General features: G+C 37.5%; 1 protein-coding gene across 1 annotated transcript in view; it reads right to left on the bottom strand.

Moving 5' to 3' along the window:
• The window catches only part of LOC128660144 (relaxin receptor 1-like), a 291,316-nt gene that overhangs the window by 121,580 nt on the left and 152,359 nt on the right, over window positions 1-17,377 (bottom strand). Inside the window, exon 5 of the mRNA XM_053713798.1 lies at window positions 706-777. Coding sequence (XP_053569773.1) covers window positions 706-777 — 72 coding nt within the window. The remainder of the gene's footprint in view (window positions 1-705; window positions 778-17,377) is intronic.

The raw sequence follows: 17,377 nt of genomic DNA on the forward strand, positions 1-17,377 counted from the left end.
GTGTAATGTTGCTCCTTCAGCAAAGGCTAAAAAGAGGATGAAGTATATGTTTGATAATAAAAGTTCATTTGAAAGTTGTTTAAAATTGTATGTTCTATCTGAATCATGAATGAACATCTTTTTGAAAATCACCAGGTCCTAAGCCCTGGTAATAAACTATAGATATTTTTTTTTTGTAAATTGGATCAGCTAGCAGTAAGTCTTACATTAGCTGGATAAACACTAGGTTTGCCGTTCAGTCAAAATAATGCTAGCAAATTTAAAGTCTCATCAATAAGCCTGACTTCCTGATACAATAACACTAGGTCCACCATCCAGCTAATAAAATTTTTGGCCAAAAATCTATCGTTCATTTTTCATGTCCTGTCAATAAACATCAAGTTCCAATCCAGTCATGTAGCTGATTAGTAGTAGATGTAAACAATAGTAAACACAAACATATGATCCCCTTGGTCCTTTTTAGTCATTAAAAGCAGGTTATATCATATAACCTGCTTTTAATGACTAAAAAGGACCAAGGGGATGGCCTTTCATTAACTATGTGATGATTTTCTTAGTACCAAAATAAAATTTCCAATATTCTCTCCATCAACCCTAAGTTCTTAATTTTATAAGTAAACTCCAGGTCCTAGGTACAGTCCTTAAACACTGTTTTGTTACACTTTTCTGAAGTTTAGACCAACTTGTTATGGAAAAATTACTTACAGGTTTTCCAGGTTTCGGTACAAGCTGAAGACACCATTTCGTAAAGATCTGATTTTGTTGTCCTTAAGATCTCTAAAAAGAAGGGGACAAATGTCAAATAGATTTCTAAATCAAAAGCATTTCAGATAGAACACATGGAAGTGGCAAAATGCCTCCAAATGTCTTGCTCATGTAAAACATTTAGAAAGAGATATCTAATAACTCCAAAAGCTTAGGAGCAAGCCCCTTTTTGGTTCAGCACCTGGGTTGTGCTTGCTGATTGGTGGCAAAATTTAGCCACCATTAAGCAAGCGCTATGCAGGGTGTTGAACCAAAAATGGGCTGGCTCCTTAGCTTAGATTCCTGCTTTTTCAAATAAAGATACTAAAATAACGAAGATTCATACTCTAGCTATACTCCTCTATGTCATGTCTTCCCTATACTCCCCCTGGAACTCATCTATGACACTATATTTATATACAATATTAAAATGATATGCTTTATCATATAAAATGGATATTGTATCTAATTTAAAATGCAGTTGTTTTTGATTGTTCATTTTATTATTTTAAGCACAAATACATAGTAGATGAGGTTAAATAAAGTCCATCAAGTTCAACCTATAAAAATCTTTACATACTCCAGTTGAGCTTAAATTAATTCCATTAAAAAAGGTGAGCCATTTAACACAAGCAATCATATCCCTGATTTCTGTTTCTAGCCAGAAATCTATCTAAACCATTTTGAATTGTATCTAAGATATTGGCATTTACTACCTCCTTAGGTAATGAGTTCCACAATTTGATTGCTCTTACAGTGAAAAGTAATCATGTCACCTCTCAAGCACTTTTTTTTCTAGAAAAAAAACAGACCCAGTTTGGCTAACCTCTCCTCATAGCTTAAATTCTCCATTCCCCTTATTCGTTTTGTGGTCCTTCTCTAAACTTTTTCTAAGTCTGCAGTGTCTTTTTTTTTAGATTAGTCCCCAGAACTGTACTCCATACTCGAGGTGAGGTCTTACCAGGGATTTATATAGTGACAGAATTATGCCTCCCTTGCATCAATGCCTCTTTTAATGCATGTTAGTATCTTATTAGACTTAGAAATCGCTTCCCTTGTGCACCCATCTTTAGCTTGTTACCTATAAGTACGCCTAAATCCCTTTTCTCCTCTGTTTTGCCAAGTCTAGTACCATTTAAATAATAGGTTGTCAGCTTATTTTTAATTCCAAAATATATAATTTAAATTATATATTTATGATTAAAATAGTAAAATGAACAATCAAAAATAACAAAATTTTAAGCTAGATACAATACTTAAAATAATATGCATTATACACGACAATGCATATAATTTTAACATAGGATAAAAAATCAATACTCTAATATAAACTAATAACTCCTTACGTGCCATTACCACCAGCACAACCTACACTAGTAACCCCTAATCTGCCATAACCAAAAGGCCATAACCACCTCCCTCATACCTATTAACCCCTACACAGCCACAACCCCCCAACACAAAAAGCTCTCTAACCAACACAAACGACCCCTACACTACTTAACTACCTAACCACCTCCACCTCTAAGCTAAAGGCCCATATTTAACAAAGTCTGGCGGACCTGATCAGACAGTGCGGATCAGGTCTGCCAGACCTCGCTGAATACGGAGAGCAATACGCTCTCCATATTCAGCATTGCACCAGCAGCTCACAAGAGCTGCTGGTGCAGCGCTGCCCCCTGCAGACTCGCGGCCAATCGGCCGCCAGCAGGGGGTGTCAATCAACCCGATCGTACTCACTAGTAACCCCCGCTGCTTCATAACTGGTGTTTCTGGTGAGTCTGAAGGCTTGCCAGAAACACGGGGCCTCAAGCTCCTTTTGGAGCTTGAAAGATAGGCCCCAAAGCCCGAAGTTTCCAAAATTAACAAACAAACAGAAAATTAACAAAAAATAAAAAAAAAGTTAACATTACAGAAAACAAAAAACATCAAAAATAAAAAAAAAACACAGTTATGCCTATATTAAAAACTAAGGCCCTCTTAAAAAAAAACAAAAAACCCATAGGTATAGTTATTAGGTTGTGTGCGATATATTTAAAAGGGATCCTTTAGTTTACATTGCTAATGTCGGTGATGATGCTGCTTGGAATATTTCTTCAGCATCGGCACCCATTGCGATGTATAGTAAAAAGGTATTAAACCAAAAAGCAATTGTGTTTACTTTAATTTGCACAAAACCTTTACCACTTGGAAAAATCTATCGGCTAGATTACGAGTTGTGCGTTAGGGTAAAAAAGCAGCGTTAACAGGTCTTAACACTGCTTTTTTACGCCCGCTGGTATTACGAGTCTTGAAGGTTTAGGGTCACCGCACACTTTTTTGGCCTTACCGCAAAACGACTTATGTAAACTTCGTAAAGTCTTTTTTCTATGGGACTTCCATAGTGCTGGTATTACGAGTCTGTCCTGGGAGGCCAAAAAGTGAGCAGTACACCCTACCCCGTCAAGAGTCCTAACGCATTCTAAAGTCAGTTGTTAAGAGTTTTATGGTACAACGCCGCAGCATAAAACTCATAACTAAAGTGTTAAAAAGTACACTAACACCCATAAACTACCTATTAACCCCTAAACCGAGGCCCTCCCGCATCACAAACACTAAAAGGACATTTTTAACCCCTAATCTGCCGCTCCGAACATCGCCACCACTATAATAAACATATTAACCCCTAAACCGCTGCACTCCCGCCTCAAAAACACTAGTTAAATATTATTAACCCCTAATCTGCCGTCCCTAACATCGCCGCCACCTACCTACATTTATTAACCCCTAATCTGCCGCCCCCAATGTCGCAGCCACTATACTAAATGTATTAACCCCTAAACCTAAGTCTAACCCTAACCCTAACACCCCCTAACTTAAATATAATTTAAATAAATCTAAATAAAATTACTATCATTAACTAAATTATTCCTATTTAAAACTAAATAATTAACTATAAAATAAACCCTAAACTAGCAACAATATAACTAATAGTTACATTGTATCTAGCTTAGGGTTTATTTTTATTTCACAGGCAAGTTTGTATTTATTTTAACTAGGTAGAATAGTTATTAAATAGTTATTAACTATTTAATAACTACCTAGCTAAAATAAATACAAAAGTACCTGTAAAATAAAACCTAACCTAAGTTACAATAACACCTAACACTACACTATAATTAAATAAATTAACTACATTAACAACAATTAAATAAATTAAATTAAATTAGCTAAAGTACAAAAAAAAACAAACACTAAATTACAGAAAATAATAAACAAATTACAAGATATTTAAACTAATTACACCTAATCTAATAGCCCTATCAAATAACCCTATCAAACGACGGCTTCTTACTGAATGACGGCTCCTTTAAGTGACGTCATCCAAGATGGCGTCCCTTAGATTCTGATTGGCTGATAGAATTCTATCAGCCAATCGGAATTAAGGTAGAAAAAATCCTATTGGCTGATGCAATCAGCCAATAGGATTGAGCTCACATTCTATTGACTGATTGGAACAGCCAATAGAATGCGAGCTCAATCCTATTGGCTGATTGCATTTGTTGTGCCGCAAATGTATTTTAAAGCTTGTGATCTATTAGCCTAGATTAAAAAAAAAATATTAACCAAACTAATATCTTAACGGAAAAAAGTTGCCACAAGATTACAACTCCAAACATTGCAGAGTTCAGAGATTTGTATCCGCCCCATGTAACAGCCTCAGGTTATGAGTTAAGCAACACTTGTTTTGTCTGCAAGGTTTCTGATTCACACCCAGTGCCGATTTGGTCCACCATGATAAAGGGATTTTTCCCAGCAGGCCGGTGGGCTGCATCCTTTGTCAGGGAGGTCAGGGAGCAAGCCTTGTGCGCATGCCTAGCGTATTTCTTCAAGGCTGCTCCGCTGCTGACAAAGGTGTGAGGGCCTGTAGAGGCGAACAAAAAGGCCCTAGGCAAGGTAGGGGGTTGAAGGTGGCCCAGGGGAGGGGGGCAAGGGCTGGGGGTGGAGGCAGGGCCAGGGGGATCTGGGGCTAGCCTGTTCACACCTCGTTCTATCCAGTGAGACTCCTGTATCTAGACAGACACATAAATATTTAACAATTTCAAACATTTACATTGTTTCAAAAGTGATGCAGTTGTCATAATTACTTTTTTGCTTTGCTACTGGCTCTCATTTGATGTGCAAGATATCATGTATTTCGCCCTTAAAGGGACACTGAACCCAATTTTTTTCTTTCATGATTCAGAAAGACTATGAAATTTTAAGCAACTTTCTAATTTACTCCTATTATCAATTTTTCTTCGTTCTCTTGCTATCTTTATTTTAAAAGCAGGAATGTAAATCTTAGCAGCCAGCCCATTTTAGGTTCCGCACCATGGATAGTGCTTGCTTATTGGAGGCTTACATTTACCCACCAATAAGCAAGCATAACCCAGGTTCTCAACCAAAATTGGGCCGGCTCCTATGCATCACATTCCTGCTTTTTAAATAAAGATAGCAAGAGAACGAAGAAAAATTGATAATAGGAATAAATTTCTGCAGTGTTTGTGTTTAGCTGTAATTTTACTCTTACTCATTTACTGTACCCACACATATTATATACCGTTTTTCTCGCCATTAAATGGACTTTCTAAAGATACCATTATTTTCATCATATCTTATAATTTACTATAAAAAAAATATAAAATATGAGGGAAAAATGGAAAAAAACACACTATTTCTTACTTTGACCCCCAAAATCTGTTACACATCTGCAACCACCAAAAAATACTCATGCTAAATAGTTTCCAAATTTTGTCCTGAGTTTAGAAATACCCAATGTTTACAAGTTCTTTGCTTTTTTTTGCAAGTTATAGGGCAATAAATACAAGAAGCACTTTGCTATTTCCAAACCACTTTTTTTCAAACTTAGCGCTAGTTACATTGGAACACTGATATTCTCCAGGAATCCCTGAATATCCCTTGACATGTATATATTTTTTTTTAGAAGACATCCCAAAGTATTGATCTAGGCCCATTTTGGTATATTTCATGCCACCATTTCACCGCCAAATGCTATCAAATAAAAAAAATTGTTCACTTTTTCACACATTTTGTTACAAACTTTAGGTTTCTCACTGAATTTATTTACAAACAGCTCATGCAATTATGGCACAAATGGTTGTAAATGCTTCTCTGCAATCCCCTTTTTTCATAAATAGCAGACATATATGGATTTGGTGTTGCTTTTTGGTAATTAGAAGGCCGCTAAATGCCACTGCGCACCACACGTGTATTATGCCCAGCAATGAAGGGGTTAATTAGGGAGCATGTAGGGAGCTTGTAGGGTTAATTTTAGCTTTATTGTAGTGTAGTAGACAACCCTAAGTATTGATCTAGGCCCATTTTGGTATATTTCATGCCACCATTTCAACGCCAAATGCGATTAAATAAAAAAAAAAGTAACATTTTTCACAATTTTAGGTTTCTCACTGAAATCATTTACAAACAGCTTGTGCAATTATGGCACAAATGGTTGTAAATGCTTCTCTGGGATCCCCTTTGTTGAGAAATAGCAGACATACATGGCTTTGGCGTTGCTTTTTGGTAATTAGAAGGCCGCTAAATGCCGCTGCGCATCACACGTGTATTATGGCTAGCAGTGAAGGGGTTAATTAGGTAGCATGTAGGGAGCTTGCAGGGTTAATTTTAGCTTTAGTGTAGAGATCAGCCTCCCACCTGACACATTACACCCCCTGATCCCTCCCAAACAGCTCTCTTCCCTCCCCCACCCCACAATTGTCCCCGCCATGTTAAGTACTGGCAGAAAGTCTGCCAGTACTAAAAAAAAAGCTATCCTTGATAAAACATAAATAAAAAAAAAGGCATATTTACATATGCTGCTCTGGAGGATCCCCCCTTAGCCCCCAACCTCCCTGATACCCCCCAAACAGCTCTTTACCCATCCCCCTCTAACTTATTAGTAGCCATCTTTGGTACTGGCAGCTGTCTGCCAGTACCCAGTTTATAGTAAAACATTGTTTTATTATTTTTTTAAAATAATTTTCTGTAGTGTAGCTTGCCCCCCCCCCAAAAGATCAACCCACCACCCCTCCCAGATCTCTTAGATCGATATATATATAAATATATTTGGCAATCACTGCCACTTTTCTCCCATACATTTTCTGTAGTGTAGCGGTTCCCACCCGCTTCCTACCCCCGAGCGCGCCTCGATGTTGAGGCATCACTGCAATAACCGGAAAGCAGCTGGAAGCGAGCAGGATCGCTTCCAGCTGCTTTCCAGACCAAGGACGTACGCCACACGTCCTCGGTCATTAACTGTATTTTTTTTGAGGACGTGTGGCGTACGTCCTTGGTCGTTAAGGGGTTAAAATTACTTGCTCTATCTGAATCATGAAAGAATTGTTTTTAGTTTAGTGTCCCTTTAATGCAACTGTAGATGTTAATGGCAGAAACCCCCACTGGAAAATATTGATGAAGCGATGCTTAATTCATTTTGAGTATTATCTTGTATTTAAAATGAGATCCCTCAGCAACTTCATGAGCTTTTATAATTATAGCTAGCTGAGAGATTTTCAAACTGATTGAAATGTATTTGAATTTTAAAAACCACCAAAAGGCAATGAGAGGGACTTCACCCAGGAACTGTGATGCATTGAACTGGGGGCCCATGTACTGAAATTCAGCAGCATGAGATAAAATATGAGTGCAACAAAATATTTCTGTACTTTACACATAAAGGGCGCCATTACAAGTGGTTGGTTAATGTGACCGCAAGCTTGTAGTTTCACTTTGTGCTTAGCGTAATTAACCAGAGGTCAGACCTACAGACAGTACACATTGAAAATAAAGATTACCATTTTTAATTTTTAAAAAGAAAAAAAAACTACACAAAGCAGTTATAAGGGGGTTAAAGTAAAGGAATGTGGGGTGGAAGTCAATGGGTGACTGTATTTTCACTATAAATATATATGTATATGTGTATTTTTCTATATATTTTTGTGTTAATATGTATATATACACACATAAACACATAAATATATATGTATATGTGTATTTTTCTATATATTTTTGTGTTAATATGTATATATACACACATAAACACATAAATATATATGTATATGTGTATTTTTCTATATATTTTTGTGTTAATATGTATATATACACACATAAACACATAAATATATATGTATATGTGTATTTTTCTATATATTTTTGTGTTAATATGTATATATACACACATAAACACAAATATATATATGCATATATTCATATACATATATATTTATTTATTGCTGTCCAATGCTGCACGACTAACCCCCTGCCCTGCGCTATGTGATTTGCCGTGTCTGTCATGATGAAAACGAGGCTCCCATTGAATGCTAGCGCAAGCTCAATTCAGCATTGTGCTGCACTTGTAATACCAGCGCTGGTATTACTGAATGGAGCGCAAATAACGCACTCGCCTAAGTGCAATATTGCGCTCCACTCATAATCTAGGCTAAAATAAAATTAAAAAAAACAGTGGAGAGAAGTGCCATGTAACAACTTGCTATAAATGATGTGCTCTCATTTTGTCCTGGACCACATTACCTTAATATCTGCTTCCTTTATTGCCAACCCCCTGCAATTTATGTAATGAAACATAATGTAACCTACTTTGTATCTCTGTAATAATGACTAATGTCACATAAATGCTGCTGAACACAATGTTTAGTCTGATGGTGCTTCGCCAGACTCTCTCGCCTGTATACGTCCTCCTCTCTCATTCTTCTTTACTCTTTTATTCTAACCATTTCCCATCACCACTATATTCTTTTATTTATCCTTCTCTTGAAAAACCTGGGAGCTGTCACCTTGATTCCTCCCACCCTTGTCACATCCACTTCTCATTGACTCTTTTCCTCATCTGTATGTCCATTTGTGTCATTCTTTTATTCTCTCACTTAAATATCCCTTCTGGTATTTACTTTTTTTTTTCACCCTCCTCATTTTCTCTTATATGACCTGCAATCTCCTGTTAAAGGGACATTAAACCCAAAAGTTTCCTTTCATGATTCAGATAGAGTGATAGTTTTAAAGAAAAACAATAAGTGTATTTATATTATCAAATGTATTCTCTTTGTATCCTTTGTTGAAAAGCAGACAGGCATGTTTAGTATATATTGCACTATATTGCAGTCGTTTTGCAAGAAAACTTTTAACATTGTTATACATTTCCAGTAGCACTATACAGTGTTCCAGACACGTGCACACTACCTACCTAGGTATCCTCTTCAACAAAGAAAACAATAGAACCTTTTTTTTAAAGATGACACGCTCTATCTGAATCATGACATAAAAAGGATGGGTTTCATGTCTCTTTACAAATATCATCATGTCAGCTATTTCAGTGCAGTTTTTCTCTTATTCTTGGCTCTAGCTTTTCCCATCTCCATTCCTTTCTCTCTCTCCTCGTTTACTGCCTCCTTTTCTCTCACCTTTAGCTTCTGTATTTCCCCCTCCTCCCCATATTGCTGCTTTATTCCCCTTTCCTCTCTTGTATTCTTCCCTGTCAATATTTACTTCCCATCTACCAATCTGTCCCTCTCATCTGTATACACTATCCTCCAGTAATATTATTTCCCTCCCTCTTTTATTACTTTATTTCACTTTTATTAATATTCCCTTATTTTGCACTCATTAAACAATTACCTAAGTATCCTTAAAAAAGAGGCAAACAATATCTTAATACGCATCCTATCTGCATCATAATACCTTTCCATGCGCTAGATTACACGCTGAGCACAAAATATCACTTCCGCGAAAGCGATATTTGCACTCAACTTAGTAATACCAGTGCACGCAAACGAGAGCGTGCTTCCATAGGCTCCTATGGGACTAGCGCAGGGAAGAGGATAAGTTGCGCAGCGATGGACAGCACCTATAAATATATATGTATATGAATATATAAATATGTATGTATGTGTTTATATGTATATATACTCATATTAACACATAAATATATATGTATATGAATATATAAATATGTATGTATGTGTTTATATGTATATATACTCATATTAACACATAAATATATATGTATATGAATATATAAATATGTATGTATGTGTTTATATGTATATATACTCATATTAACACAAATATATATATGTATATGAATATATAAATATGTATGTATGTGTTTATATGTATATATACTCATATTAACACATAAATATATATGTATATGAATATATAAATATGTATGTATGTGTTTATATGTATATATACTCATATTAACACATAAATATATAAGTAAATGAATATATAAATATGTATGTATGTGTTTATATGTATTGTGACAGAAAGCAAGGCCTGGTTATAAATGGAAGATATTTAAGACCAAGCATTGTACATGCTATTTTTCCTTTCAGTTAAAACCCCAGGGAGAAAGAGTGTGTATTTGATTATGCAGTTGATAAACTGTGTTCTGGGTCCCTGGGGTTTGGGATAATTGGAGAGAGGGTGGGCCATTATCCCAGACAGCTGTGAAGCTGTCCAGCAGCTAATCACAGGTGTGGCTAATTAGAAGTTGTGAGGGTTTAAATAGCAGCCTCACTTAGGCCTTGAGAGAGAGTTACACAGCTACAGAAGCTGGTGTGTGTGTTTGTTACACTGTGTAAAAGACTTTTGTTCCTGTGAACTGTAAAAGGACATTATTTTTACAAAGCACTTGTGGAATGCTGTGAAGTGCTGGGACACATGTAAAAGTACTTAACTTTGCTGCAGAGGAAGGATTTCCCTCTTTTGAAAATGAACTGCCTGTTTGTTATTGCTGTGAAAAATAAAGCCTTTTAAACTAGAGTGGACTGTCCTGTGCTGCATTTGTGCCCTAGAAGACCGTGATTAAAAGTGGTCCCTGTTACACTTGGTGGAGAATACGGGCAACCACGTTGTATGTCTGTGGGCATAATAATCTGCAAGCAACATGGAGGAAGTCATTAAAGCTTTGATCCATTCTAATGCTATACAGCAGGAGACTAACAGAAAAGCTGCTGAAAATAGTGCAGCACTGCAACAGTTGGTCTTGGCCCAGTCAGAGAGTGCTATGCTGCTGGCTAAATCACAGAAGGAGAACACTGAATTGTTGATACAACAGATGGCTGCTGTGCAAGCTGAGACATTCAGGAAGACCCAGGAAGATCAACAAAGTGCTACACAAACTCTGCAACGAGAGGTTCAAGCCATATCAGAAAAACTGAACTCTGAATATGTTGGTGGCAGCCAAGGTTCCAGAGTAATAAGGGCTAGTCATTATCTTCAAAAAATGACAGCAGCTGATGATGTTGAGGCGTATCTTTTGGCATTTGAACGCACAGCAGAAAGAGAAAAATGGCCGACAGTTGAGTGGGCGAGTATACTTGCGCCATTTCTTAGTGGTGAACCTCAGAAGGCCTACTTTGATTTAGAGCCAGCACAAGCCAGTGACTATGAGAAATTGAAGGCAGAAATCCTTGCACGCCTGGGGGTGACTTCGGCAGTCCGTGCACAAAGATTCCATTCCTGGATGTTTTCATCTCATAATGCTGCAAGATCCCAGATGTTCGACCTTATACACCTTGCCAAGAAGTGGCTGCAACCAGAGGTTAATTCGGCTACCAAAATAGTGGAACTACTGGTGATGGACCGGTTTCAGCCTGGATTACCTGCTTCCCTGCGGCGGTGGGTTAATCAAGGTGATCCTCAAACAGCGGATCAGTTGATTGTATTGGTCGAAAGATTTATAGCTTCAGGAGAAGTTTTGCAACAATCTTCAATGGATCAGCCCCACAATCCCAAGTCCCAGAGCTCTACAAGAACTGGTAAGACTGTTCAGGGGATAAAGGGGATAAGAGAGCAGCAGGTGTATAGGCAAAACACCAGAGACATTTCCCCAGGAATTAAGGAAACATTTAAATATAACCAACCTGTAAGATGTTTTAAATGTAATGAGGTTGGGAATATTGCTAGAGACTGTGAAAAAGATGAATTTATAGACTGTAATGTTGCACATTCACTATTGTCTAATAGCAACAGCTCTGTTAATAATGATTCCCATTGGTGTTCTGTGACGGTTAATGGTAAAGTGTCTAGGGCTTTGCTTGATTCAGGAAGTATGGTCACACTAGTGGCTAAATCTTTAGTACCAGATGCAGCATTAGATTATGGGGAAAAAATGGGAATTATCTGTGTTCATGGAGATAAACGGGAATATCCTACAGCTGAGGTGGAGATTGAGACTCAGTGTGGTAAATTAAAATATTGTGTTGGTGTAGTACCAAATTTAGCCCATGAGGTGGTGATAGGGAGAGATTTTCCAAAATTTCTGGAGTTATGGGAATCTCCAGAAATATGTCAAACTTCTGATATTTATGTATTTCCTTTCTCTGAAACTGATTTTGAAGGGGGTTCCATTGAAAAGGAGAAAAATAAGATTTATTGCCCTATGCCTGTATTAGTAGGTGATCAACCTTCTCAGAGTAATGAAGTACCAAGTACTAGCTCGGAAAATATTGATGATTTGATAGATCTGGTTGGTGTCCCTGGTAATTTTAAAAAAGCCCAATGGGAGGATCCAACATTGGTAGAGGCAAGAAATAATATCAGGGTTATAAATGATGTTGTGACACAGCCAGGAAATGTATTAACCTATCCTTATTTTGAAGCAGTTAATGATTTGGTATATTGTGTAGAGAAGAAAGGAACAGACATTGTTAAACAACTTTTGGTGCCCCAGACTTTTAGGAACACTGTATTAAATCTTGCACATAACCACATTCTAGGGGGGCATTTGGGAGTTGAGAAAACCAAAGAGAGAGTTCTTAGAAGGTTTTATTGGCCAGGGATATTTGTAGCCATCAAGGATTATTGTGCTTCATGCCCTAAGTGTCAACTTACAGCTTCTGCTAAAGATTTTCGTAACCCTTTAGTGCCCTTGCCTATAATTGATGTGCCTTTTGAAAGAATTGCTATGGAATTGGTGGGTCCGCTGGTTAAATCTGCTAGAGGACATCAGTATATACTGGTAATCCTTGATTATGCTACACGCTGTCCTGAGGCAGTTCCCCTTCGTAACAGCTCTGCAAAGTCCATAGCAAAAGAACTCATGCTCGGGATACCTAAGGAAATTTTGACAGACCAAGGAACTCCATTTATGTCCAGGGTTACAAAAGAATTGGGTAAGTTGTTGGACATAAAACAACTAAGGACCTCAGTATATCACCCTCAGACTGATGGTTTAGTAAAAAGATTTAACAAAACTCTCAAAAGTATGCTAAGAAAGGTAATTGACACAGATGGGAGAAATTGGGACCTTCTGTTACCCTATTTAATGTTCTCTATCAGGGAGGTTCCCCAGGATTCTACAGGTTTTTCCCCATTTGAACTGATATATGGGCGGCATCCCAGGGGATTACTAGATATAGTTAAAGAGACTTGGGAGCAAGAGACAACACCTTATCGAAGTATTATTGAACATATTTCCCAAATGCAGGATCGTATGGAAGCTGTCATGCCCATTGTAAGGGAACATATGGGAAAAGCACAGGAAGCACAAAATACAGCTACAACCATAATGCTACAGTCAGGGTGTTTCAACCTAGGGATAGGGTGTTAGTTCTGTTCCCTACAGTTGAAAATAAATTCTTGGCTACTTGGCAGGGCCCATATGAGATAATTGAGAAAGTGGGTGATGTTAATTACAAAGTAAGTCAGCCAGGGAGAAGGAAACCTGAGCAAATATATCATATAAATCTGTTAAAACCTTGGAAAGATAGGGAAGTTTTAGTTGCCTTAAAACCTACAGAACTCCCTGTCACTGAACCAGAGGTAAATATATCAGAAACCCTATCTGTACATCAGAAGCGAGAGGTCAAGGATTTTATTAGAATAAACAAAGAGGTATTTTCTGTGGTACCGGGAAAAACTAATGTTATTAAGCATGACATAATAACAGAACCAGGGAAGAAGGTCTGCCTTAAACCCTATAGGGTCCCTGAGGCTCGTAGAAAGGCTATTAAACTGGAGGTAGAAAAAATGTTAAAGCTTGGGGTAATTGAGGAATCACAAAGTGAGTGGAACAGTCCAATCGTGCTTGTTCCAAAGCCGGATGGTTCATTAAGGTTCTGTAATGACTTTCGTAAGCTTAATTGTGTTTCCAAATTTGACACCTACCCAATGCCTAGAGTAGATGAGTTGAAAGAAAGGCTAGGAAAAGCACGTTATCTCACTACAATTGATTTAACAAAAGGGTATTGGCAGGTGCCTCTCACTAGTCAAGCAAAGGAAAAGACAGCTTTTTCAACACCAGAGGGCTTATTTCAGTATACGGTGTTGCCATTTGGTTTACATGGGGCCCCGGCAACATTCCAGAGGATGATGGATAGAATTCTGAAACCCCATGTTCGTTATGCGGCAGCATATTTGGATGATGTTATAATTTATAGTACAGATTGGGAATCCCATCTTCCAAAAGTTCAAGCAGTACTTGATGCAATACGGTCCGCTGTGTTAACTGCCAATCCTGCAAAATGTACTGTTGGTTTACAGGAAGCTAAGTACTTGGGTTATACTATTGGTAGAGGATTAGTTAAACCTCAGACAACAAAAGTAGAGGCCATACAGAACTGACCACAGCCTCTAACTAAAAAACAAGTAAGAGCATTTATTGGGATAACTAGTTATTATAGAAGGTTTATCCCGAATTTCGCTACAATTGCGGCACCCTTGTCAGATCTCACAAAAGCAAGGGCCCCAATTATGATAAAATGGTCCCCAGAAGCAGAACAAGCTTTTAAGCATTTGAAAGATGCCCTTTGTGCCCATCCAGTTTTGGTAACCCCCAATTTCGCTAAAGATTTTATTGTACAGACAGATGCCTCTGATGTTGGTTTAGGAGCAGTTATCTCGCAGGAGTGTCAGGGAGAAGAGCATCCTGTCCTTTTCCTAAGCAGAAAACTTATTTCACAGGAAAAGAACTATTCTATAGTGGAGAAAGAATGCCTTGCCATTAAGTGGGCTTTAGATACCCTTAGGTACTATCTGTTGGGAAGAAAATTTTAATTAATAACAGATCATGCTCCTCTCACATGGATGAGTCAGAATAAGGAAACAAATTCAGGGGTTACTGAGTGGTTTCTTGGCTTGCAACCTTTCAATTTTACTGTTGAGCACAGGGCTGGTCTTTTGCAGGGCAATGCTGATGGTTTCTCTGGGGTACATTCATTGATGTTCATGGTCGCTCAACCCACTGGGTGTGAGCTGGGGGGGAGGATATGTGACAGAAAGCAAGGCCTGGTTATAAATGGAAGATATTTAAGACCAAGCATTGTACATGCTATTTCTCCTTTCAGTTAAAACCCCAGGGAGAAAGAGTGTGTATTTGATTATGCAGTTGATAAACTGTGTTCTGGGTCCCTGGGGTTTGGGATAATTGGAGAGAGGGTGGGCCATTATCCCAGACAGCTGTGAAGCTGTCCAGCAGCTAATCACAGGTGTGGCTAATTAGATGTTGTGAGGGTTTAAATAGCAGCCTCACTTAGGCCTTGAGAGAGAGTTACACAGCTACAGAAGCTGGTGTGTGTGTTTGTTACACTGTGTAAAAGACTTTTGTTCCTGTGAACTGTAAAAGGACATTATTTTTACAAAGTACTTGTGGAATGCTGTGAAGTGCTGGGACACATGTAAAAGTACTTAACTTTGCTGCAGAGGAAGGATTTCCCTCTTTTGAAAATGAACTGCCTGTTTGTTATTGCTGTGAAAAATAAAGCCTTTTAAACTAGAGTGGACTGTCCTGTGCTGCATTTGTGCCCTAGAAGACCGTGGTTAAAAGTGGTCCCTGTTACACTATATATACTCATATTAACACATAAATATATATGTATATTAATATATAAATATGTATGTATGTGTTTATATGTATATATACTCATATTAACACATAAATATATATGTATATGAATATATAAATATGTATGTATGTGTTTATATGTATATATACTCATATTAACACATAAATATATATGTATATGAATATATAAATATGTATGTATGTGTTTATATGTATATATACTCATATTAACACATAAATATACATGTGTATGAATATATAAATATGTATGTATGTGTTTATATGTATATATACTCACATTAACACATAAATATATATGTATATACATTTGTAAAGAGACATATGTATATAAGCAAATACATATATATTTACTGGGAACACACAGTCCCCATAGAATGCAATGTAAAGGCCTCCAAAAAAGTGCAGTTTTTTGTTTTTTTTTTTTTAAAAAAAAGAGACCTCACATGTTATTCTGGGGCAATTGGCGGACATTTAAAAAATAAATTAGTGCTCCACTTGTAATCTAGCCCTAAATGTATTATCAGTCTTAACCTTACTGAGGAGTGAGTTAATATTTTAATAGAAAGCTTCTTGTATATCTGGGTGTTCAGCAGCACATTCTAATGCGTATCATGTCCGCTGCACATCGATAAATGCCGACAGCATACGCTGTCGGCATTTATCATTGCACCAGCAGTTCTTGTGAACTGTTGGTGCAATGCCGCCCATGCAGATTTGCGGCCAATCGCAGCCACTAGCAGGGGGTGTCAATAAACCCAATGGGTTGATTTCTGTCCGCGGCCTCAGAGCAGGCGGACAAGTTATGGACCGCTGCTTCATAACTTCTGTTTCGGCGAGCCTTCAATTGGCCCCTTTGTGATTATTGTCCCTGAGTGTTTGCTAAATGTAAAATGCATACTTTGCACATACAAATATGGAGCAGAAAGAAGTGAGGGGCAGTTGGGGGGGGGGGCAAATAACTTCTGTTTATGTGTGTTACTAGCAGCCAAAGAGGTAAAATGATTAATTTGTATATTACTGGCAGCCAAGAGATAAAATGACTGCTCAAATATGAATATATATTGTGAGATCAGAGTGGGGGGCTAAGGTAGAGCTTTGTGTGTGTGTGTGGAGGGTATTTTGTGACCCCACATAACATTGTGCCTGGTCAGTGACAAACTGTCCTGTATTTTGTGGTGGACAGCTAGTAACCATAGCAACATGTCGAGATAGCACATCTCATTAATCATTACATAGCCCTGTAATAAATTCAGTGAAGAGAGTAGATTCCACTCAAAAAGGACTAAAATACTTTTTACATGGTAAATCTATATGACTATTTTACATGAAAATAATGACAATTCCTTTTAGAATCACTACAGGAGCAGAAAACCTTTGTTGTGCCGTCTCTGTCATATAATATATTTCCTTTATCCATTAAAACGATGCTGATTGCTCTGCAAAGGTGGCAATGTGGTACTTGAAACACCTAGTGATATATTTCTGTTTCTGTTTTGTGCTTCCCTAAGCAGACAATTTTAAATTATCCCAAACCATTTTATATCTTATTTGCTATGCCTGATAATAATTTTCTTTTGCTAGACAGACAGAAAGCACAACTATTAATCTCTTTCCTAGCCAGACAGCTATAGCACTGATTAACCCATTTCCTGACCAAAATTCAGACAACAATTATTATTTAATCGATTAGTACCCCCTTTCCTGCATAAACGAATAAGTCATTAAAGGGACAGTCAACTCCAAAAAAGAGATAATCCCTTTATT

Source organism: Bombina bombina, chromosome 1 (genome assembly GCF_027579735.1).
Source record: "Bombina bombina isolate aBomBom1 chromosome 1, aBomBom1.pri, whole genome shotgun sequence".
Classification (NCBI taxonomy): domain Eukaryota; kingdom Metazoa; phylum Chordata; class Amphibia; order Anura; family Bombinatoridae; genus Bombina; species Bombina bombina.